The sequence below is a fragment of the Rattus norvegicus genome, chromosome 7 (genome assembly GCF_036323735.1).
Source record: "Rattus norvegicus strain BN/NHsdMcwi chromosome 7, GRCr8, whole genome shotgun sequence".
Lineage (NCBI taxonomy): Eukaryota > Metazoa > Chordata > Mammalia > Rodentia > Muridae > Rattus > Rattus norvegicus.
This window is the reverse complement of record NC_086025.1, coordinates 9460964-9486141: the sequence shown is the minus strand read 5'-3', so window position 1 is coordinate 9486141 and position 25178 is coordinate 9460964. Positions and strand designations below refer to the sequence as shown.

General features: G+C 53.3%; 1 protein-coding gene and 1 long non-coding RNA gene across 2 annotated transcripts; one reads left to right on the top strand and one right to left on the bottom strand.

Moving 5' to 3' along the window:
- Nucleotides 1–4287: 4287 nt before the first annotated feature.
- Tmprss9 (transmembrane serine protease 9) lies at nucleotides 4288–25144 on the top strand. Its single transcript, NM_001395516.1, has 18 exons — nucleotides 4288–4447; nucleotides 6808–6935; nucleotides 7888–7955; nucleotides 8082–8257; nucleotides 10349–10390; nucleotides 11202–11315; nucleotides 12208–12379; nucleotides 13442–13716; nucleotides 14555–14691; nucleotides 15461–15779; nucleotides 18176–18347; nucleotides 18732–19003; nucleotides 19917–20053; nucleotides 20494–20887; nucleotides 22885–23056; nucleotides 23533–23795; nucleotides 23879–24015; nucleotides 24829–25144. The coding sequence occupies exons 1-18, from the start codon at nucleotides 4300–4302 to the stop codon at nucleotides 24988–24990; spliced, it is 3288 nt and encodes a 1095-aa protein (NP_001382445.1). The 5' UTR covers nucleotides 4288–4299; the 3' UTR covers nucleotides 24991–25144.
- On the bottom strand, nucleotides 9380–12241 carry LOC120093773 (uncharacterized). Its single transcript, XR_005487457.2, has 2 exons — nucleotides 10732–12241; nucleotides 9380–10470 (listed from the first exon to the last, which is right to left on the bottom strand). It is a non-coding gene; the product is annotated as an uncharacterized LOC120093773 (long non-coding RNA).
- Nucleotides 25145–25178: the final 34 nt, after the last annotated feature.

The following is a 25178-nucleotide window of genomic DNA, read 5'->3' as shown; positions in this document are numbered from 1 at the left end:
CCCACATGAGGAGAGGCTGGCGCAGGCTTCTGGCCTCTCAAACCCTCTTCATTCAAAGAGAGATGAGGCTGCCTAGGGTTTGTCCCTCTGCCAGGCCTCCTGGCTTCTGGGATGCCATCTTCGCCCCCTCTGAGAGCCCCAGGTAGCTTTGGCCAGGGCAGCCACATGCTGCTGTGTGTCTGTCAGGGCCTCACTGAGAACCTGAGGTCCAGAGTCACCTCCGGTGGGTGGCCGCTCCAGCGCACTGCTCTGGACCTTCCTTGCTTGGCCATGGATACCCACTCCTGGCCCTGTGCACACAGAGTTTTTCTGGATGGAAACCATCTAGGTGTGTCCCACAGTGGGGTGGCTCTTGGCTGCACGACTTCTGGACCTCGGGTTACCTTCTGTTACCTCTTCCTAGTTCAGCCTCTGGTGCCTGCGAGTCCAACCCTGGCCCCCTCCCTGCCTCCCTCCTTCCCTGCCTCCCTCCCTTCCTTCCTCCCTTCTTTCCTCCCTTCCTTACCACCTCCCTCCTTCCCTCCCTCCCTCCCTCCCTCTCTCTTCCTCCCTCCCTCCCTCTCTCCCTTCCTCCCTCCCTCCCTTCCTTTCTAAAATTGCTTTGTATTTTGAGATAGGGTCTCATGGAGCCCAGGCTAGCTTCAAACTTAATTTGTAGCTGAGTATGGCTTAGAACTCCCAATCCTCCTGCCTCCACTTCAGAAGGGCCAGGATTAAGGGTGTATGGCGCCATGCCTGGCTTTCACATTTTTATTTTCTTTGGTTCCGTGTTTACTTACTCATGTGTACTTGTGTGGGAGTGTACCTCTGAGGCTGTGTGGGCAGAGGCCAGCTTACAGAAGTTGGACCTCGGGGGTTGGGGATTTGGCTCAGTGGCAGAGCGCTTGCCTAGGAAGCGCAAGGCCGGTCCCCAGCTCCGAAAAAAAGAACCAAAAAAAAAAAAAAAAAAAAAAAGAAGTTGGACCGTGTGGAGACCTCCTGGAGGTCTCGAGGATGACTGCCAGCTAGCTCCCTTGCCTGCTGAGCCTTCCTGTCACCTAGGCTCGGTTTTAAGTTTTCAATTTAGTTACTTCAATTTGAAGCTTTATTTATTTATTTTTGGTTCTTTTTTTCGGAGCTAGGGACCGAACCCAGGGCCTTGCGCTTCCTAGGTAAGCGCTCTACCACTGAGCTAAATCCCCAGCCCTGCTTTATTTATTTTTTATGTGTACTAGCGTTTTGCCTGCTTATAGGTCTGTGTGCCACGTGTGTGTCTGATGCCCAAGGTGGACATCAGATCCCTTAGAAGGAGAGTCACAGGGGCTGCTGGGAACTGAACCAGATCAGCTGCAAGAGCTGCCATTGTTCCAACTGCTGGGCCATCTCTGCAGTCAGGTAGACCAGGCTGGCCTGGAACTCAGAGATCCACCCGCCTGTGTGGCGTGGGCCACTGCAGCCCAGCCCTACTGACTTTTAAACGTGGCACCCATGCACATTGTTCGGGGATGTTTGCTCAGTGGTCTGCGAGAAGCCCTTGTTCCTTACAAGCTCTGAACTCACTGGGCCAACATTCCCATCAGAAAGAAAAGAAAGCCGCTGCCATTTTACACTCTTAGCTGCTGGGCAGCTCCTTCAGCGCCTGACCTGCTCCTCAGCATTTCCTGGGGAGATGCGAGCAGCCACCGGCCTCACTGAAGACAGGGCACCGACCACAGAACCCATTCCATAGACTGAGCTTAGGTGGCCTGTGAGATCACTGGGTGACTTTCTGAGTGTGGGTGACTCAGAGGCAGTGGGGTTCCCTGCAAGACTTGGCCAGCTGCCTGGCTCAGTTCCTAGCACTGATGAATCATGGGTTTCAGGAAGTCCCCAGGAGGCCTCTATTCAGAGGACCCTGCTGTACAGTCTGTCACCGATACACAGAAGTGCTCAGGTGGCCTATTGCTGACCGGATGCCATGTTTACCCGCGACAAACCCTGCTTACAGACCAAGTGTCAGGGAAGACGGCCTCAGCCAGGGTCCTGGTCCCTTGTGGACCGGAGTCGGCTAGAAATATTCCCCGATTCCTGACTTGTGGCTCTCTCCTCCTCAGTTTTGGTTACATTGTCTCACTTGGCAGCCCAGGCTTGCCTAGAACTCACAGAAATCCCCCTGCCTCAGCTTCCTGGATGGTGGGGTGACCACCATGCCTGGTTCTCGGCAGCTCTTGGTAGCCTGGTCTCCCCAGCTCAGGTGTCCCGAGGTTCGCAGAGTTGAATCAGTTCCTTTTTGCACTCTGTTTGCAGCCAGGGTGGCTCTGCAGTAATTACTGTGGAGAGAAAGTGCTGAATGGTGCTTCTGTGTTTAGTGCTCAATAAGAGAAGTCCTCAGGGAGAGGACGAGCACTGTGTGTGTGTGGGTGCGTATGTGTGTGCGCGTGTCCATTCATGTGTGCTTGTACGTGTGCGTGTGTGTAAGGCACACACATATCCACATGTGTGCATGCATGTATATGTATGTGTGCATTTGCATGTGAGCATACGTGTGTGCATACACATCTGCACTTGTGTACATGAATTTGTGTGAGTGTTTACATGTGTGTGGTTGCCTGTGCATATATTTGTGTATGTGTGTATATGTGCATGTGTGTGTGTGTGTGAGACTGTCAAGGTCTCCCCTGCAGTCTGAGGCTGAGACCTCATTGTTCAGAGCTTCTCCCTGGCTTCTGTCTCTCACGTCAGTGAGTGATTCAGGGAGAAGGTTGTTTCTCCTCCAGAAGCTCTGTCACTCAAGTGTAAGACTCTAAGTGTCCTCACAGCTGGACCATTGCCCTGTCCCCTCTGTGAATGGTAGCCGTGAAGGTCTGGGTGGCCATTTGAGGCAGAGGCAGGTCCCCTCTGGGATGGGACACTTTGGCTTGGCCTCAGCCTGGGGATACCAGGATTAGCAAAGGGTGCATTCGTGTCCACGAGTGTCAGGGACCCCTGCACTCTGGAGGTGGAGTCCGGAGGATCAGGAGTCCAAGGCTAGCCTAGGCTACATGAGACCAATGAAGTGAAATGGTTACCTTTTCTTTCTTCCTTCCTTTCTTTCTTTCTTTCTTTCTTTCTTTCTTCCTTCCTTCCTTCCTTCCTTCCTTCCTTTCTTTCTTTCTTTTTTTCTTTCTCTTTCTTTCTTTCTTTTTTTTTTTTGAGGCAATGTCCCCCAACGGAACCCTTGCTATCCGGGTACTCACGTAGCCTCTCCCACCCCTGTCTCTGAGTGCTGGGATTGAAGGTATGCACCACCACACTGACAAATGAAATGATATAAATATCTTCGTGTTGATGGGATTGTGAGTTTGAAGCCCTCCTTAGCTTCATGGAATGGACACGCTTAGGAAAGAAACGCTTGTGCAAGTGTGGGAGTGGACTTCTCGAAGAAGAGCGAGGGAAAGCCGCCTCGGGGCTCAAATCTGTCAGAGGATGACTTACACAATCCAGTCCTCTTCTTCCCGATGTGGGCCTGGGCCATTAGGCTTGTCAGCAAGCATCCTTACTCCCAAGCCATATTACTGACCCTTTCCTAACTCTAGGACAGCATGTATCTGTTTACTTGTTTTATTGTTTGTTCTCTTGATGACTAGAAATAGACTTGATTCTAGCCCAGGCTAGCCCCAAAGACACAGCCATCCTTTGGCCACTGTCTCTCAAGTGCCGAAATCACAGGTGTGCACTAACACAGCTTTAAAAAAAAGATTTCTGGGGTTGGGGATTTAGCTCAGTGGTAGAGTGCTTGCCTAGCAAGCGCAAGGCCCTGGGTTCGGTCCCCAGATCCGAGAAAAAAAAAAGGTTTCCGAAGCCTCCTTGGAGTCTGATACAAGTACGAGGTATAGAAGCCTTGCAGGGACAAACTTCAGCTACAGAACTGTGTCTGCCGTGTGTGACAACACATAAACGCACCTGGGTAGTCCTGGTTTAGGAATACTGGTTTTAATTATGTGTGTGCACACATGAGTGCACTACCCTTGGGGGTCAGAAGGGGGTGCCAGTTTCTCTGGAACTGGATGTAGAGGTGGTTGTGAGCCACCGTGTGGGCACTGGGAATCAAACCTGAGTCCCCTGCAAGAGCAGCTGGTGCTCCTCACTGACCCATCTCCTGCCCTCCAACGCTGATGACAAGTTTATTCCTGGCTTCTGAATCCATCCTTCATCCTCCTGCCCTAGACAGACTACAGTGGCCGGACTGTGCCTGTCCTGTCCTCTCCCTTCCTCGGCTGCAGGCTGAGTGTGGCCGAATGTCAGACAAACCCTTTGTCCATCCCTTGGCAGGTGTCTAGCAAGAGTTTTCGTTTCTGAGCCATGGAGCCAGCGGCACCAGACTTACAACCTGTGCCAGAGGTGACGAAGGGTGTCCCCGTCCCCACTCCTGACTCTGGCTGTTGTCGAGCCGCTGTCACCACAGTGGTGGCCATCAGCGTGGCCAGCCTCACCCTAGGAGTCCTTTCAGGTACGTCTCAAGAGGAGGACCTGGGCCAGGCTGGTCTACAGAGGGCGTCTAGGACAGCCAGGGTTACACAGAGAAACCCTGTCTCAATAAAAAATAAAAGCGTGGGGTTGGGGATTTAGCTCAGTGGTAGAGCGCTTGCCTAGGAAGCGCAAGGCCCTGGGTTCGGTCCCCAGCTCCGAAAAAAAAGAACAAATAAATAAATAAATAAATAAATAAATAAATAAATAAATAAATAAAAGTGTAAGTCGGCAATCGCTCTACAGTCCCCAACTGTACTATTAATCCCAGAACCTTCTGGGTTACTGCATCCTGACATGGCTGACTACTGACCCCTTGTGGCAGTGCGGGCCACACGCAGTAGCATTCTCATCGCCCCTTGTGCCACCCCTTCAAGGGCTTCCTGTCAGTCCCGGTGGCACAGAAACTTTTATGATCTTTTTAAAGGGGTTTTCTTATCTTGAGAAGGAGACGGGTCTCACATAGCCCATGCTGGCCTCATGCTCTTATTGCTGAGGCTGACTTTGAACTCCTGATCCCCGTGTCTCATTCTCCAACATGCTGGGACTAGAGGTGTCCACCGCCAGGCCACCACCAACTCATGCCTGCTGGGGAGTGCTCTCCCATGAATCCACAACTCCATCTCAAGGGATGGCTGAGACCCAGCATTCACACTCATCCCTTTGCTTCTATTGTGTTCTTTTAGGGTTTTTTTGTTTTGTTTTGTTTGTTTTGTTTTGAGATAGTTTGTAGCCCTGGCTGTCCTGAAACTCACTCTGTAGACCAGGCTACCCTTGAACTCAGAGATCTATCTGCCTCTGTCCCCTAGGAGCTGGGATTAAAGGTATGTGCTACCACTGCCTGGTAGATTTTGTTTTTAAATTTTATCTCTGGGGCTGGAGAGATGGCTCAGCTGTTAAGAGCACTGGCTGCTCTTCCTGAGGTCCTGAGTTCAATTCCCAGCAACCACAGGGTGGCTCACAACCATCTGTAATGGGATCTGATGCCCTCTTCTGGGCAGACATTCAGGCAGAATGCTGTGTTCATAATGAATAAATAAATCTTTTTTTTTCTTTTTTTTTGGAGCTGGGGACCGAACCCAGGGCCTTGCGCTTGCTAGGCAAATACTCTACCACTGAGCTAAATCCCCAACCCCTAAATAAATCTTTTTTAAAATGATATTTCTGTGTATGAGCTTTTTACTTGCATGCATGTCTGTGTGCCACTTTCGTGCAGTACCCGTGGCAGCCGGTAGAGGGTGCTCGGCACACTGGGACGGCATTTATAGGAGGTTGTGAGTTGTTGGTGTTAGGAACCAAGTCAGGGTCCAAACTGCTGAGCTGTCTCTCCAGCCCCTAATTTAATTTTTGTCTGCAGTTGGGAGTTCCTGAGAAGCTCATGTTGGTCTTAAATACCCTGATGCCACAGTGTTTATGTGTAAGCCTCCTGAGTGGAGGAAACTGAACAGTAAGAAACTCCCTTTTGGAGACATGGTGGCACAGGCAGCGCCAGCTGGGACGGGACGGTTGTAATAACCAAGTCACCACAACCTACAGAGCAAATCCCTGCCTCAAAATAAAGAGAGGCGGGGAGATGGCTCAGCCCGAGGGTCTACCTTGCCAGAAGAAGCCAGGTGCTGAGAAGGGCGCTTGTGATCTCAGAGCCAAGGACACAGGGGTTCCTGGTTCCCTGGTTGGCCATCCTAGCAGAATCGGTGCTGAGTTGGTGGGCCTTGGTGTTCAATGAGAGACCGTACCTCGAGTACATGATGGAGAAAGACGTGGGGAGGGGAATTGAGGGGGAGAGAAAGGGGGGACTTGATGTTCACATGGGGCACAAACTGTCAAAGGCATGAGGGCCTGGAGTGTGGCCTCTGGATAAGTTGTACAGAGGTTCTGGTGTCTGTCCGCTGGCTTACTCGGTCCCCTGCAGGAGTCACTGTCCCATCCTAGGAAGGAGGTCAGGACACTGCAAGGCCTCCTGAGGGCCTGTCACCTGTGATATCTTTGACTCAAGTCAAGGAAGCTGCCTTTGGGGACAGCCCAGGTCACTTGGCATCTATAATTCTTATACTGTCTCTGGGGTCCTCAGGATGGGTTTCAACTAAGGCACAAGGTTGGGGATTTAGCTCAGCGGTAGAGCGCTTGCCTAGCAAGCACAAGACCCTGGGTTCGATCCCGAGCTCCGAAAAAAAAAAAAAGAAAAAAAAAAAAAGAAAAGAAAAATGAATCAACTAAGGCACAGTGCTGGTCAACCTAGGGGGCTCAGGTCTCCTGTGTGTATGGAGGCTTGGCAGGTGCAGGAGGCACTGAGCCCCAGCCCCACAGCAGGGCTCTCTCATGAGGCACCGGTCTCGTCCGCAGCCTTCCTCTCTGCACAGGGTGTCCAGGTGGAGCACACGGCGCAGCTACATGGGGTCCGTTTCACCAGCCTTTTGCAGCAGGAGAACTCCGACTTCTACCGCCTGCTTACGCCTGCTCTGCAGACGCTGGTGAGCACAGCTGAGGCCTGGTGGCAGGATCAGCAGGGCGGATGCTGGGGAACGAGGGCACTGGTCTGTGGGGTGGACAGAGGAGACTCGATGCCCCATCCCGCCTACTAAACAGACATGGCAGTTTTATCATGGAGTCCGTTCTGTGTTGGTCTCTTACGGAGCACCATGTCCACAAGGTTCCTGCACACTGGGTGCATGTCAGAGACCTCACCTGTTCATGGCTGCAGGCTGGTTCAGTGTTGGAATGGATCATGTGTGGTGTATCAGTCTGTTACCCACTTATCTACCCATCCACACCCCCATCCATCCATCCATCCATCCATCCCCCACCCTTCCATCCCCCCACTCCCCATCCATCCATCCATCCCCCACCCTTCCATCCCCCCACTCCCCATCCACCCCATCCCCCATCCACCCCATCCCCCATCCATCCACTCATCCATTCTATTCCCCTATCCACCTGTCTATCCACCCACCCATCCATCCCCCATCCATCCATCCCCCACCCATCCATCCCCCCATTCCCCATCCATCCATCCCCCATCCACCCCATCCCCCATCCATCCACTCATCCATTCTATTCCCCTATCCACCTGTCTATCCACCCACCCATCCATCCCCCATCCATCCATCCCCCACTCATCCATCCACCCACTCCCCATCCATCCATCCACCCGTCCATATTTCCCCATTCACCCATCTCCTCCCCCATCTCTGTGGACGCGCAGCTCCTGCCTCTCAGTTGCTCTGACCCGTGCAGCTGTGAATGTGCCTGAACCTGAGGCGTTGCTTTAAGTCTCTGTGGTTATAACCTGGAGGTAATTTTATTGACAGAAGAGTGTTTCCACATGACCAACTTCACAATGTCCCCTCCCTGCCAGACCTGTGGCTCTGGGGTCCTGTTTGTTTCACCACGGTTATAGCACGGACGCTTTCATTTCTGTTGCAGTTCGTGAGGAGTTTCCAGAAAACAGAGTTAGAATCGAGCTGCACGGGCTGCACAGTGCTGAGTTACAGGTGAGTTGGGGCCTCTGTGCAGGTGTAGCAAGATTATAGATTATTCCAGAACCTTCCAGAAGATTCTGGAATCCCCAGCAGTTAGCTTGCCCTCCACTCTCAAGGCCCTCTCTCTCCTGTTCACAGAGATGGCAATTCCAGCGTGATTGTGCATTTCCGGCTACACTTTCTGCTCCGAGCCCTCCAGCCACTGAGCCTGGACCAGGAAGCAGACATCTTGCAGAAAGGAATCCAGGCAAGGTTACAAGGACAAGGTCTTTCCCTGGCTGCCTACGGCACCATCACATCCGTGGAGCTGACAGGTAGGTGGGTGGCTGCCAAGTCTGGGAGACAAAGGGAGGTTGGGGGCGGGGTGTAGCTCAAAAACTTCCCCTCAGACGAAGGAGGGAGCCACTCGGGCTTTCTCACTGTCTGCCATTATGGCTGGTGCAGTGTACACATCTTACCCGCACCTTCATGGACTGTTTTTTTTCCCATGGTCCTAGACATCCTGGGTTCACTGTGGCCCCAAAGACAAATCAGAAAATACCAGAACTAAATGAGTCGCACATTCTAAGTTGGACCTGTTCTGAAGAGTGATAAAATTCAAGGGGCCCGGGGCTAGAGACAGGGTCAGTGGTTAGATCACCCGCTGCTCTTGCAATATCCTGGGCTCAGTTCCCAACACCCACATCACTGCCCACAAACTTCTGTTGCTCCACTTCCAGGAGATCCTATGCCCTCTTAGATATGCACGCACATGCAAAACACCCCTACACATAAAATTAATTTAAAAATATCTAGCTGGGTAGTGGTGGCACACACCTTTAAGCCCGACATTTGGGAGACAGAGACAGGGGTATTTCTGTGAGTGCAAAGCCAGCCTGATCTACAGAGTGAGTTCCAGTACAGCAGGCTACCCAGAGAAACTGTCTCAAAAATATTAATTAATTAATTAATTATAGCTAAGACATATTTGTTCCTTTGGGGATGTAGCCACTCCTGTGCATAATATCTCCTCCTGCATTGATAAATATTTAATATTAAATATAAATATTTATGTAATGTTTAGGGCTCTGCACCCGCTCTTAACTCACTAATGAAACACACACACACACACACACACACACACACACACACACACGCACACGCACTTGCACTGGCTTGTTTTTAAATATGCCTTAACTAGCTCAATGGCTGGGCACTTCCAAACCTGGGGGCAGCTAACACAGTCTCTCTGATATTCTTGAGTTAATTCTTACTAGATCTCTATATATTGTATCTTTCTGTCCTGTTTCCTTCTGGGCAGTCCTCCCAAGGGGCGGACTCTCTTCTTTTCCTTGGGTTCCTTTCTCCAGGGATCCTAAAGTCCCGCCTCTGTTTCCCTGCCCAGCCATTGGCTGATGGCAACTTTGTTTCCCAATCAGAGCCAGCTGGGGGAGGGCTTCTTTTTTTTTTTTTTTTAAAGATTTATTTATTTATTATATATAAGTACACTGTAGCTGTCTTCAGATACACCAGAAGAGGGCATCAGATCTCTTTACAGATGGTTGTGAGCCACCATGTGGTTGCTGGGAATTGAACTCATGACCTCTGGAAGAGCAGTCGGGCGCTCTTAACCGCTGAGCCATCTCTCCAGCCCGGGGGAGGGCTTCTTTAGCCTAGGCCCCGACTCTGCCCACAGGTTTTTGCGTAACACAATTAGCATGAGAATGGTTAGCGTCAGAGCTCTTTTGTACTGACTGGCCTTCCAGTGCTTTCCTTAGCTGTGGAGCTACAGCTTGCCTGGGGCTTCCGGCCTGACACCGCCCCCCCCCCTTCAGAAATGGGCGGGGCCACCTGGGCAACAGAATGAGACCCTGTCTCAAAAACCAAAATATGGCCAATCAAGTGGCTCACATCTTTAATCCCTGCACTCGGGAGGCAGAGGCAGGCAGGTCTCTGAGTTCTTAGGCTAGCCTGGTCTACAGAGTGAATGAGGTAAAATTGGGAGGGGCAATTAGAAACCGCATCAGACCTTTCAGTTGTCAAATGCTTGTCACCCGACCTCACTGTTCCTTGGCGCTGACATGATGACTGAGGTCTCACAGATTACTTCAGCCCATCTTCTAGAAGATTCCTCAGAGGCAGGCGTGTTCCTGCTTCGACAATGACTGCCAGCCTCATGGGGTCTTCAGTGCTGTGCCCTCGCTAGCTGAGTTGAAGACAGGGTTAAAGTGTTGGTGGCTGTGCCACCGCCTGCAGCAGATGTTCCGGAGAGCCAGCACTCAATGCAGCTGATCTTTTAGGGGAAGGGAGCAAGAGAGGACCTCCTCATACTGCCCAGGCTGACCTCAGGTTTACAATCCTCCTGCCTCAGCGACAGGCATGAACCATCGCTCGACTCTCACTTGGCTTTGTCTGTTCTGCTTCAGGAAGGTGTGAAGGTCCGGTGACCGAGAGGGACTTAAAGTCAGGTAGGACTGGCCCTCAGCTCAGCTCCCTGGAAGGTGCCTTCGACGTCTCTCTGGGAGGCACATGTGCAGTTCCTGTGGCCCTGGGAAGACAACACAGGGCCAGGGGAGCCCGGCTGTGCAGCAGGATGTGCTGCTGGGAACTTAATCTATTTTAAAAGGCAGGGTCTCACTATGTCGCCCAGGCTTGCCTCAGACTCAGAGCTCTACCTGCCTCTGCCTCCTGAGTGCTGGGGTTAAAAGGGTGGGCTCCCATCACTAGCCACATTTATTTTTATGTTTTCTCTGTCCCTCCTCTGTTACTGTGACAACTGATGCAGACAATTTAAGGGGGGAGGGCTTACCTTGGTCAGTTCTGACGTCTGGGCGGGTGTGGCAGCAGGAGGGGAGTCGGAGTCCTCAGTTGGGAAGCAGAGAGGGGTGACTGCTGGGGCTCTAACTCCCTCAGACAGGTAGAGGCTTGTCTCCATACTGTCTCTAGATCCCACTGAGGAGACCATTAAGACCAGCCTTCACAGAAGGTGATGGAATTCTATTGTAAAAACAAAATCTTTAATCCCTGCAGTTGGGAGGCAGGCAAAGGTGGATCTCTGTGAGGTCAAGGCCAGCTGGGTCTGCAAAATGAGTTTCAGACTACACAGAGAGACACCCCACACACACACCTCACTCACGTCCATGTTGTGTCTCTGTCCGCAGAGATAAGCAAAAAGCTCACAGAGGTTTTTACACTGTTGAGGTACCTAAAGGACCCATGCAGGTCGCTGCCTCTGCAAGGAAGAGGTTCCGGGCCCCCAGCTTGGTTCTCTGCTCCCAGGCCACTGCCCCGGGAATGCCTTCTCCTGTCAGAACAGTCAATGCGTGAGCAAAGAAAACCCGGAGTGTGACGACAGAGTGGACTGCTCTGATGGGTCTGACGAGGCTCAGTGTGGTCAGTGTCTGCGTGGCGTGGGCGCACAGTGAATGTGGTTCCTGAGCTGGACAGGGGAGGGCGGGAAGGGAGGTGTGTTGGGAGAGGGGACAATCCTCAGAGAAAGCAAGGGTGGGAGCCTAGAGCTCTATGCCGCCAGGAGCAAGGACTGCTCAGATCTAAGCAAGAAGTAAGAAAATACCATGGTATTTTATCACATATTGTGATAATCAATGTTTCCAGTATCCTCAGCCCGCACAGTGAGGCAGCAGGAGGGCCCTCACCTGTTTTGACAAGAAACTGTATATTTTTGTTCCCAGTCCCGGGCAGGGCAGGAACTCAAGCCAAGGATGGAGGTAGGCTGGGCTTGCTCTCTCCTAATCTCATTGCAGCCCAGGATCTCCAGCCTAGGGGTTGACACCACTCACAGTGGGCTTAGCCCAGCAGCAATCATTACTAATCAAGAAAGTGCCCCACAGGCCTTGGTGGTGCAGGAGTGTCATCCAGGCACCCAGGAGCTGAGGCAGGAAGACCATGAGTTCCAGGCCAGCTTGTCTGTTTTAAAATAAAAATAATAGGGGTTGGGGATTTAGCTCAGTGGTAGAGCGCTTGCCTAGGAAGCGCAAGGCCCTGGGTTTGGTCCCCAGCTCCGAAAAAAAAAAAAAAAGAACAAAAATAGAAAAATAAAAATAATAGGTCACACAACCTTCATGCTCTGGCACCTGGCCTGAGCCTTTCTCTGACACTGACTGATGTGTGTGACCTTGGATGTCTGATCCCTGAGGTTGGGTGGGGCTTCAAGAAGATGGGGCAGCTCCAAATAACAGGTAGGGGACACCATGTACCTGGGGCCAAATGATGAGTAACGGTGGCCCCTGGGTCACCGTCTGGCTGGTGATCCCGTGTCTTGCAGACTGCGGCTGGCAGCCTGCCTGGAGATCAGCTGGAAGGATCGTGGGCGGAGCGGAGGCGGCTCCGGGAGAGTTCCCCTGGCAGGTCAGCCTCCGAGAGAATCACGAACACTTCTGCGGCGCCACCATCATCGGTGCCCGGTGGCTGGTGTCTGCTGCCCACTGCTTCAACGAGTGAGTCCCACCTGGCTTTGGCTGCCACTCCTGCTGGGCCCGAACCACCTGAGTTTCCCCGCACCCCCTTCCTCCTCCCTTTTCCAAAGTCCCTTCTTTATTCTTTCTCCCCTCCCCCTTTGGTTTATTTAGTTACATCTATGAATATTTTGCGTGCACGCCTGCTGGTGCACCATTTGCATGCCTGACACTTGCAGAGGATAAAGTGGGCTCCGAGTTCCTGGGAACCTGATGGTTGTGACCCACATTGTGTGTGGGTGCTGGAACCTGGATCCTCTGCAAGAGCAGCCAGTGCTCTCAACCACTGCACCATCTCTCTAGCCCTCTTTTCGCTTTTTTTTTTAAAGATTTATTTATTTTATTTATATGAGTACACTGTAGCTGTTTTCAGGGGCATCGGATCCCATTACAGATGGTTGTGAGCCACCATGTGGTTGCTGGGAATTGAACACAGGACCTCTGGAAGAGCAGTCAGTGCTCTTAACTGCTGAGCCATCTCTCCAGCCCCCTTTTCGCTTTTAAATTAATTAATTACTTCTATTTAAGACAAAGCCTTACTAGGTTTCCCAAGCTTCCCAGAAGCTCATAATCCCCCTGCCTCAGCTTCCTGAGTGGCTGGGGTTACGGGTATCAGTCCTCGAATTCTAGTCTGTATTCATTTTATTAATCAGTTTTGAGACAAGTTCTCACTACGTAGTTGTCCTAGGCACGTAGTCCAAGCTGTCTTTGAACTCACACAGATGTGCCTGCCTCTGCCTTCCAGGTACTGGTGTCAAGGGCTTGCACCATCCTGCTCAGCTTTTTTTGGTTCTTTTTTTTTTTTTTCTTTTTTTCGGAGCTGGGGACTGAACCCAGGGCCTTCTACCACTGAGCTAAATCCCCAACCCCCTCAGCTTTTATTTAACATCTGTGTGTGTGTGTGTGTGTGTGTGTGTGTGTGTGTGTGTGTGTAGGTAGGACAACTTGCATATGTTATCCCCTTGAACTCAGACTGGCAGGCTTGGCCACAAGAGTCTGTGCCCACGTTACTGACTCCTCTCGCACCCCCTCGGGCCTCCCCAGATTCCAGGACCCTGCGCAATGGGCCGCCCAGGCAGGCAGCGTGCACCTGAGCGGTTCAGAGGCCAGCGCTGTGCGTGCGCGCGTGCTCCGTATCGCCAAGCATCCTGCCTACAACGCGGACACGGCGGACTTTGACGTGGCGGTGCTGGAACTGGCTCGCCCGCTGCCCTTCGGCCGCTATGTGCAGCCTGCCTGCCTTCCCGCGGCCACTCACGTCTTCCCACCGCGCAAGAAGTGCCTGATCTCGGGCTGGGGTTACCTGAAGGAGGACTTCCGTAAGTCCCCCGCGCATTCTCCCACTCCTAACTGGGACCTTCTAGCCCCAAAGTAGATGACCAGGGCCATGGTGTCTCATGCCTCTGAGCTCATAATCAGGGGGTCTGAGGCAGGGATCAGTCCAGGGACCTTGAAAAGACCTGAACTCAAAAAAAAGAAAAAAAAAGCTAGGGGCGTGGCCCCAGCCTAGAATCCCCCAGTGAGGGTCTGTGGGCGTGGCCAGGGTGGAGCCTCGGGCTGGAATCCCCCAGAAAGGGGCTGGGGGCGTGGCCAAGGGTAGAGTGTTTAGCTAACAAGTGGGGCGCCCCTGAGTTCCATACCTCCAGTAAAGAAAAAGTAAGAAATTCTGTAAAGCTAAAGGTGTTGGCATGCAACTGTCATCCCTAAATTTAAGATCAGAGGGATCAACCAGGAGGATCTGAAGTCCAAGGTCATTATTTTTGGCTATAAAGCGAGTTTAAGGCCAGCCTAGGCTATAAGAGACTGTGTCTCAGAAAACAAGAAAAGCCTATAATCATAAGGCGGTGGTGAAGGCGTCTCATTGGGGCTGAGCCGTTGGGCCGGAGGAGAGCGAGTTCACCCTCAGGCAAGTCGAGGTTGGGGCCTGAGCGCATCACACGAGAAAGCAGATGTGGTCTAGCATGTGTGGGGAGAAGAGATGAGGAGTGAAAACTTGACCTCTGTTAGTGCCTAAGTAGACGTGGACATTCGGGTGAGGGTCGGGTGGCCCCAGCAGCTTGAGTACTGGAAGAAGAAATGGTATTCAGCCTCCTGGCTCAAAATGGCTGCTGGGGCTCCGTGGCTCTCACCTGCTTTTCTCTGTTGCCTTATGGGCAGTGGTGAAGCCAGAGGTCCTTCAGAAAGCCACAGTGGAATTGCTGGACCAGAACCTGTGTTCCAGCCTGTATGGCCACTCGCTCACGGACAGGATGGTGTGTGCCGGCTACCTGGACGGGAAGGTGGACTCCTGCCAGGTGGGCTGCCAGGGTGAGACCGTTACCCTCTGTCCCCTCCCTCCGGAGAGCAAGCGAGTGGTCACTATGGGAAACACAGCAGTACTCAGGAGGTGGAAACAGGAGAAGAGTTCAGTGTCATCTTGAGCCATATAAGGAGTTTGAGGCCAGCCTGGGCTACGAGAGGCCCTGTCTCAAAAGGAAAACAAGCCAAAAGAATTGTAACTGAGCTGTTGTAGTTGACTATATTTTATTACCATAGAAGTCAGTGCATGGTTTTTCCAGGCGGGGTTTCTCTGTATCGCCCTGGCTTACCCGACTATATCTTTCTGTAAACCAGACTGGCCTTGAACTCACAGAGATCTGCCTGCCTGCCTCTGCCTCCCGAGTGCTGGGGCTGGAGAGATGGCTCAGTGGTTAAGCGTTTTGGGGATCCAATGCCTTCTGGCCTCTGAGGGCACCAGGCGTAAAAGTGGTGCACAGACAATGAACACAGATTAAATATTCACCACATAAATTTCTAAATAAATAATTACACAAAGGTATGCGCCTCCCAGCATGAATGATATCACACTATCCTTGCTATCCTCGCTGTGCCGCTGTGCTCCTATCCAGGCGTTCCCTCTGAGGGGCCACAGAGCTCCTAGTGACACTGTCTCTGCCCACAGTCCTGTCCATGAGCCTATGTGTAACAGACAGGCTGAGGCTTCAGCCTGGGTCCTGGGTTGTCTCTGGCGACTGTAGTCAGAGTCCCCCGCACCCAAGCTGAGAATGTGCCTTTGTTTTCCAGGGTGACTCCGGGGGACCCCTGGTCTGCGAGGAGCCTTCCGGAAGGTTCTTCCTGGCTGGTGTCGTGAGCTGGGGAATCGGCTGTGCAGAAGCACGGCGCCCAGGGGTCTACACCCGAGTCACCAGGCTGCGGGATTGGATCTTGGAGGTGACCAGCTCGGCTGACACGCCCGTGGTCCCCACCGAGGCTCCAGCACCCATCACCCCCAGCACTCCCTGGCCTACCAGCCCCGAGAGCCGGGTGCCCAACACCACTGCTAAACCCACCGTTGCCCCCACCCCTGCGCCACTGCACCCCAGCACTGCGGCCAAGCCACAAGGTATTCTGGGCAGCATTCCCTTTCCAGGCGGGATCAGATCAGTACCTTCTCCCCTCAGCACTGAGTGGCAAAGAGACTACTGTGGTCTGTCATGAAGCACTCGGTGGACAAAAGATTGCTAAAAGAGTCTCCATCCACACCTGTTTTACTGGCTCCTGAGGGACTCAGCGAACACTCAATTGACTATTGATGTCTGCCAGGCAGCACTGGCTGAGGCTGGGCATCGATTGAAATCTTGAGGAGCTCAGGGTGGGGTTGGTACTCAACTGTCAGTGCCTGTCAGGAAAGACCGGGAGGATCGGTGATTGACTATATGTTTGGAGGAGGATGTCGAGACAGGGCTTCTCTTTGTAGCCCTAGCGGACCTTTAACTCTTTGTGTAGACCAGGCTGGCCTTGAACTCACTGTTAAAGGCATGCACCACCCGGCCTGGCTGTGATTAACTATTGATACCTGCCTAACACTGTGGGAGATTAATGGCTGATTACTGATCTCATTAGGGGGATGAAGGGGGCAGGCAAACTTGAGGACAACTTGCATGGATCGGTTTTCTCCTTCCATCAGGGAATTAAACTCAACTTATCAGGTTTGATGGCTAGGGCCTCTACCCAGGTGTCTGTAAATGGAGGGTTGGTGGTTGACTGCCAATGTCTGTCAGCCTTGAGTCCTCAGTGAGAAATGGGTGATGGAGCTTAACGGGAGATGGGCAGTTTATTATTGGCATCTGTCTTGACGTTCGGTGGGAGACTGGGAACTGGTTATTGATGTCTCCCATGAAGTGATCCATAGGGGGTTAGCAATTTATTACTGACATCTGCCGTGGGCACACATCTGTTACAGTTGGTCATTCTTCAGGTCTCTGGGAGTACAAGTTTTTATTGGATTTTTTTATTTACATTTCAAATGTTATCCCCTTTCCCAGTTTCCCATCCATAAGCCCCCTATCTCCTCCCCCCTTCTTCTATGGGTGTGTTCCCCTACTCATCCACCCACCCCTTCCCACCTCCCTGACCTGACATTCCCCTACACTGGGGGCCCAGCCCTGGCAGGACCAAGGGCTTCTCCTCCCATTGGTGCCCAACCAGGCCAGCCTCTGCTACATATGCAGTTGGAGCCCAGGATCTGTCCATGTGTACTCTGGGTAGTGGTTTAATCTCTGTGAGCTCTGGTTCTTGGCACTGTTGTTCTTATGGGGTTGGAAGCCCCTTCAGCTCCTTCAATCCTTTCTCTAAGGGAGTACTTTTTTAAATTTTAAGTTTTTAAATATTTATTTTTTATTTATATATATTAGTGTTTGCCTGCATGTAAGTCTGCATGAGGGTGTTACAGACACCCTTGGACTTACAAACAGTTGTGAGCCACCACGTGGATGCTGGGAATTGAACCCGGGTCCTCTGGAAGAGCAGGCAGTGCTCTTAATTGTTAAGCCATATCTCCACCCCCAATTTTAATTTTGTTTAAGACATTTATGCAGTGTGTTTTTATTTTCATTTATTTTTACACTCCAGATTTTATTTCCCTCCTGGTCCGCTCTCCGACTGTTCCACATCCCATACCTCTTCCCGGCGTCCCCCGTCCTCCCAATTTTAATATTTTTGAAACAGTTTTTTTCACTATAAGGTCTAGCTGGAGTAAAGCCCATTATATAGACCAAGTTAGCTTTGAACTCACAGAGATCCTCCTACCTCAGCCTCCAGGTGCTGGGATTAAAGGCCACCAGTGCTGGCTTCATTGAAAGCATATTATAGGGGTTGGGGATTTAGCTCAGCGGTAGAGTGCTTGCGCAAGGCCCTGGGTTCGGTTCCCTAGCTCCGGAAAAAAAAAAAAAAAGAAAGCATATTATAAGTGTGTGGGAAATGAGACCACACAAGGCAGCATGGTTAGAGGAGTGACCCACAAGGCCAGTGGGAAGTTGCACATTGGGCCTGTGGGAGCTGGGTGGCTGCCACGACCAGCGTGGTCCAGCTGGGTACTGTCCCTGTTCTGCACACCTCTGTTTTATCAGCCTGGAATCTCTTGGGTTTTTGTGTATTTTGTGATGCTGGACGTTGAAACCCCAGCCTGGTGAACCTGAAACAAGTTTCCTGCTTCTCTCCCTCTTCCTTCTCTCCTTCCCACCAGAAGGGTGGGAAACATCTTTTGTAACAGACTGAGTTCAAACTCAGAACAATCCCCCTGCCTCAGCTTCTGAGCTCCAGGATGACAGGCACTTGCCACCATGTAGATGTGTAGGTTCAGTGAATGTCAATCATTGCAAGTAGAGGTTTCCTCTTACAACCTCTAGCCTTGTGGCCCTGGGTGACGTCCCAATTGCTCTGTAGGTTACTCTGGGCCCAGAATGGGTGAACCCAGAGCAGATGACCACCCCCCACCCCCTCTCTCCTCTCCCCTGGCAGAGTGTGGGGCCAGGCCCGCGATGGACAAGCCCACTCGCATTGTGGGCGGGATCAGCGCCGTGTCCGGGGAGGTGCCCTGGCAGGCCAGCCTGAAGGAAGGATCCAGACATTTCTGCGGAGCCACCGTGGTGGGTGACCGCTGGCTGCTGTCCGCTGCCCACTGTTTCAACCAGTAAGGCCTCCCAAGAGCCCCACGATAGCAAACCCTCAATGCATGCAGCAAACACCAACTAGCTAGTGCGGTGCTTTCCTGTCAGCCATGGCTCAAAGTTGACAAACCAAACCAAGCAAGACAACAAACAGGAAGTGCTTACTGCTCGCTGAATGCTCATGCCTGGGGGGTTATTCAGAGCCACAACCATCTGGCTCTGGCTCCACAGCAGGGGGATTCTGACTTTCAGTAACCTACAACATTCATAAAGTTGCTAGGGTCTCGGCCAGAGTGGCAGAGTCCCAAGGGTGCATGCACTCTCCCCCAGGACCTTTTCGTGGGGACACAGCAGCTGGGCCCTCCCTGGGGTGCGGGGTGGGAGAGTCTGAGGTCCTGTCTCTGCAGCACCAAACTGGAACAGGTGCAGGCGCACTTGGGCACCGTGTCCCTGCTGGGTGTCGGCGGGAGCCCCGTGAAGCTGGGGCTGCGAAGCGTGGCCCTGCACCCCCGCTACAACCCAGGAATCCTGGACTTTGACGTGGCCTTGCTGGAGTTGGCCCAGCCATTGGTCTTCAACAAGTACATCCAGCCAGTCTGTCTCCCGCTGGCCATCCACAAGTTCCCCGTGGGCCGGAAGTGTATGATCTCGGGATGGGGCAACATGCAGGAGGGAAACGGTGAGCACATCCCAGAGAGGGAATGATGCGGTTGGCTTCCCTCACCTGGGTCCTAAACCGCTCCTTCCTTTGTGCTGACCCCGCACGCTAAGAACCACTCCTAGGGTCTTCATATGGGCCCTCATTTGTGTGTATAAATAAAGTTTTATTGGCACGAGAGCCATACATTCATTGACCATGGCTGCAAAATCGTCTGTGTCTTTAGTCCCACAGACATGAGCCACGCCTCTTCCTACGCCAGAGGTCACATGGAGCCCATTGACTGGGTATAAACCAGGATCCATTGCCCTCTGGCCCCTTACGCATCCTTTAGCTAACAGGATACATTATCACTGGGCTTTTCTTCCACATGGCTGGATAAGGCTGAAAATCTCTATGTCCTAGCGCAGTGGTTCTCAACCGTCCTAAAGCTGCAACAGCCCTTTAATACAGTTCATGTTGTGGCGTCTCCAACCACAGAGTTATTTTGTTACTTCATAATTATAATTTTACTACTGATATGAATCATAAGGTAAATATCTGATATCCAGGATCTCTGATGTGACCCCCAAAAGGACTCACTGGTCAAGAACTACTAGTCCTTTACGGACAAATTCATCAAAATGGGAATGGTGGCCTACACCTGTCTTCCCAGCACTCAGGGACATAGGCAGGAGCATCATAGATTTAAGGCCAGCCTGGGCTACATAGAAAGACACCCCCTCCAATGAACCCAAGTGGTGTGGGGTTCACGCCTGTAGTCAGTATCAGAGAAGCGGAGGCAGGAAGGGCTCAGCGAGTGCCAGCTCAGCCAGAGCCACACAGAGACCTTGTCTCAAACAAAACAAAGCAAAAATCCCTGTGGACCCTGCGGGCTGGCCCCAGGGTGGAGACAGGGCCTGCTGGCCCTGCCTGAGGACCTCTTTTCTGGCAGCCACCAAGCCCGACATCTTGCAGAAGGCGTCTGTGGGCATCATAGAGCAGAAGATGTGTGGTGCCCTCTACAACTTCTCCCTCACCGACCGCATGCTCTGCGCCGGCTTCCTGGAGGGTAGAGTCGACTCCTGCCAGGTGGGTGCCATAGGGGTGCTCCTACCTGGGCTGCACTTGCCTAGCCTGTGAGGCCCTGGATTCCACCCCCAGTACTACAAAAGGCAATGCGCGCGCGTGCGCACACACACACACACACACACACACACACACACACACACACACACAGCCTTTAATTCTAGCACCTGGGAGGTAGAAGCAGGCGGATCTCTGTGAGTTCGAGGCCAGCCCAGTCTACAGTGTGTTCCAGGATACACAGAGAAACTCTGTCTCAGAAAAAAAACAAAACAAAACAACAACAACAAAAAGCCCCAAAAACAGATGAAGGATCAGAGAAGGAAAGGGATCTGCCTAAGGTCACACAGCCAAGCCTGAACGTGAAGCCTAATGTCCAATGGGAGGGGAGCCTTTCTGTTCCTTGGATGGGTGTCCCAAAAAGGCCGGTTGGTATCCTCCTGCAGGGTGATTCTGGTGGCCCCCTGGCATGTGAGGAGACACCTGGTGTCTTTTACCTGGCTGGCATCGTGAGCTGGGGCATTGGCTGTGCCCAAGCTAAGAAGCCTGGTGTATATGCACGAATCACGCGCCTCAAGGACTGGATCCTGAAAGCCATGTCCTCAGACCCCAGCTCTACGGCTCACCCCCACACCTCCAGCACACGGCTCATCCCTAGCCAGCCCCCAACAACCACAGCTGCTGGCCTCATCCCAGAGGCCAGCACAGGCAGACCTGCTACCCTCAGAGCCACCATCAGAGTGACTACTAGACCACTCAACACAACGTTGTCTGCCAGGAGTACCACCACCAGGAGACAGACACCAGCACCGGGCACCACTGTGTTCTCTCATCTGCCAGGTATGGTGACACAGGCTGTGACTCAGGCAGGTCCCTGTCACAGCAGTGCTGCTGAAGACACACCATCCCATAGTTCCAGAGCCCGAGTCCCATGTCAGGGCATTGCGGCAGCCTGCCCAGCCTGCAGAGGACGCTCTCCTCATGTCCTGCTGTGTGCGCCCGTGTGCTGACATCTGTGCAGCTATTTCTGTGTGCACGTGTGCATGCAGAGGCCAAAGGACGGCTCCACACAAGGATGTGAGCGCTGTCCTCTTTTTTTTTTTTTTTTTTTTTTGGTTCTTTTTTTCGGAGCTGGGGACCGAACCCAGGGCCTTGTGCTTCCTAGGTAAGCGCTCTACCACTGAGCTAAATCCCCAGCCCCAAGCGCTGTCCTCTTAAGAGCACACTCCACAATGGCCTCCGAGGCAAGGTACCTGGCAAGTCCCAGCCAACCTCCTGCCTCTGCTACCGTCTGTTCTGGGGTCAAAGACTTGCACACAACCACGCTGTCTGACCCATCTCTCCAGCTCCTGTTTCTTTATTTACTTAATGTGTTAAGTATTGTTTGTCATTTTCCCTCCTGGCCTCTGACCACTAGCTGAGGCTGACCTTGAACTCCTGATCCTCCTGATGGTTGGGCCTAAAGGCAAACACGTGTTATCTCAGCTACATGACAGGAGCATCACAAACTCTAGGCCAGCCTGGGCTCTAAGGGGCTTTCAAGGCTAGTGTGATCACTTAGTGAGAATGCCTCTAATCAGCAAACAGGAGCAAGACAGAGCTCAGGGATGGAGCCCCGCCAAGAACCCCGCCCTCCACGAGGGCCTGGGGGCGTGGTCAGAGAGAGGAGGGGGAGCAATATCCGGAGGAAGGGAGAGAGGAGGACAGAAGAGTAATCCCTCACCTAAGCCTTTGCAGCTTTGGGTATGGTACTGCACACCTTAAGTCTTGGAGCTGAGGCAGGAGAATTGCCTGGACTTTAAGGCCCATCTGGCTGCATGTATAGTGAGATAGTGTCTCAAAACCCTGACTTTTTACAAAAGCTGGGAAAAGCAGATGGCTGCAGAGGTGAGGACATTACCACCTCTGTTTTGTGTGGTCAGGTCTCCCCCCAACCCCGAGCATGTGTGGGTGTAGCATGAGCAGAGATGGACAGGGTCCCCTGGCTAGGGTCCCTCAGGTACACAGGCAGTAGAGCTGGTGAGAGGCTGTGTTTCTTTCTACCTCCCACTGTCCTACAAGTGCCCCCCACCCAGGCACTCCAGCTGTGACTCCCTGCTGTGGGGACACTTGCCTTGGGTGAGTTCCTGAAGGTCCTAGGCTAGACCTTTCTCACCCCTTTCTCATTACTGTTGGGGTGCTGCTCCTAAGGTCACTATGACATCTTAGTACTGGGCCATGGAGGATGTTCTTCCACTTGAAGCAATATGGAGGCAGTGTTGAGCGGCTTTGGTGGCTTTGAAACAGCAGATGGGGTCAGAACCACATGCAGGGGCAGTGGGCCCTTGGGGTCACAGCAGAAGCCCTGTGACTCAGGACACCCCACACCTGAGCGTCTGTCCCATGCAGATGAGCACTGGCTTCCCCAGCCTGACATTCAGTTCAATCTGACCTTGACTCTGGCAATTGCAGTGACCTGGGACTCTCAGCTAGGGAAGCCCCAAGGTGGGACTCCAGCTCCGCGGGCACCGTGCCCACCGCTCACTTTAGGAAGGGGACTGCCCAGGCTGAGGACCTCTGAAACCACTCTCCTGCATCTCCCACTCCTCGGAACGGACCTTAGAAGTCTTCCTTTCCCTGGGTTCCTTTTGCGTTGGTTGAGGCTGGGTCAGAAAGGGACACCCAACCTAATGTCCGGGTGGTGGCCAGTGGCTGGGAAGGAAGCGCCGGTTGGGTGTTACACGAAGCCACCCTCTGCCCCTCCCACAGGGCACAGGGTGCTGGGTTGGGGTCCCAACCTCGGGGTGGGTAGGAAGAGGACGCTCTGCACCGGGTTCACAGTACTCGCTCTTTCACAGACTGCGGCCTGGCACCCCCAGGGGCCCTGACCCGGATAGTGGGCGGCAGCGCAGCCTCGCTTGGAGAATGGCCCTGGCAAGTGAGCCTGTGGCTGCGGCGCAGGGAGCACCGCTGTGGGGCGGTACTGGTGGCCGAGAGGTGGCTTCTGTCTGCAGCACACTGTTTCGACGTGTGAGTCCTGCCCCGGGTGCGGGAGACCACCTGTCCTTCCTCTGACCCCAAGGCCCGTCCTTGGCAGGGTTCTGGGCATGGAGGACCCCTTAAGGGACCCCCAGCTTGTGCCAGTCGGTCACAAGGTGAAAGGACAGATGGGAGACTGCACTCTGGAGGGTTGAGCGTCCAGAGCCCTAGCATAAATGACCGGGGCTGCTGATGTGTGTGTGTGTGTGTGTGTGTGTGTGTGTGTACATGCACATGTCCCCCATTTCCACTAGTTAACCTAGTGGGGGTCCAGAGCCTTGATACCTAGTGGGTTGGTTCTCCAGACGGTGTTTGAGCAGTGGTGGGGTTCCCTCAGAGGGACACCCTTCATGGCTGCGTGAGCTTGAGTTGGGGAGGGAACAGAGCAGCCCATTTCCACTGGGACGGTCGGTGTCTTGGGCAGGCGTGGGACAGTGACACTGCCCACACATACGCGCGCCCTGCAGCTATGGGGACCCTATGCAGTGGGCAGCCTTCCTGGGGACCCCGTTCCTGAGCAGCACGGAGGGCCAGTTGGAGCGTGTGGCACGCATCTATCGCCACCCGTTCTACAACATCTACACGCTGGACTATGACGTGGCGCTGCTGGAGCTGGCGGGGCCTGTGCGCCGTAGCCGCTTGGTGCGACCCATCTGCCTACCAGGTCCCACTCGTCCTCCTGAAGGCGCGCGCTGTGTCATCACTGGCTGGGGTTCGCTGCGAGAAGGAGGTAGGCACTTGTGCGCTGGGCGCCGCGCAGGGCGTGTTGGAGGCACTCCCCACCCACACCTACTCCCTGGGTTGGGTCCACAGGCTCCATGGCGAGGCAGCTGCAGAAGGCTGCGGTGAGGGTCCTCAGTGAACAGACATGTCGCCGCTTCTACCCGGTACAGATCAGCAGTCGTATGTTGTGCGCAGGCTTCCCGCAGGGTGGCGTGGACAGCTGCTCGGTGAGTGGAGACAAGGGTTCTTAGTTCATGTATGTAGCCCAGGTTGGCCCGAAGTCCTGCACCGCCACCGTCCTATGAGGCAGTGAGTCCCAGGAATCCTGAGCTCTGGCCGCGGCACACACATTCACCATACCTGGCTTTTTATGTGGGTTTTGGGGTTTAACTTGGGCCCTCACGTTTGTGTGACAATTTTCTGACTCAGCCTGCCCAAGTCTCCCCCAGCCCACCTGACTCTGGGGGCATCACATTTCACAACGTGTAGCTTCCCAACCTCACATCCTACTGGAGGCTCCAGGCAGGGCGACTACTGAGTTTAAGACCAGCTTGCCGGGTAACACATAGATCAGGGAGATCTCCGGGTTCTATGCGATGCTTGCTGTGGGAACGCCAAGACTGAGCACAGATCCCCAGGAATCATAAAGGCCGTGCTTACAGACTACGTGCACTTGTAACTCCATTCGGTACGGGTAGCAGCGAGGGTGGGGGACACAGCTGGGACCTGGCCACCACCCACGTCCAGGTTCACGGAAAGACCCCGTGTCAACAATAAAGATAACCATTCAAGCCTGCCGTGGCCTGACGGCGCACAGCATGCACACGTGCTGGTTCTCGGGACAAGGGCCCGGCAGAGGCGCAGCCAGAGCAAGTAACAAAGCACCTTAGTACTGAACCCATTTCCCACACGGCAAAGGTGAGGCTCTTTGGCCGCTGCTCTCCCACTAAAGGTCCTCGTTAGTGTCCAGCAAAGAGGTGCAGTTGCAGGAATCATACCTGCTCCCAAGGGCTGCAGCCTGAGAACACTCTCTCCTTCAGGGTGATGCAGGGGGACCCCTGGCCTGCAGGGAGCCATCTGGCCAATGGGTGCTAACTGGGGTCACCAGTTGGGGCTACGGCTGTGGCAGGCCGCACTTCCCAGGTGTCTACACTCGAGTGGCTGCTGTACTAGGATGGATAGGCCAGAATATCCGGGAATGACACCCCCGTGGCCAGCGACCCAGGCATGGACTACAAACACAACTGCTGGCCACCCAACCCACGGTGGGGAGTCGGTGGCGGAACACACATGGGGGTCCGACAAGAACTAGCTGTGACCGTGTATATTGTTCCAATAAACAGAGTCCCTTCTCCTATTGGCTCAGTACCTCTGTTGAAGCCACGAGTCT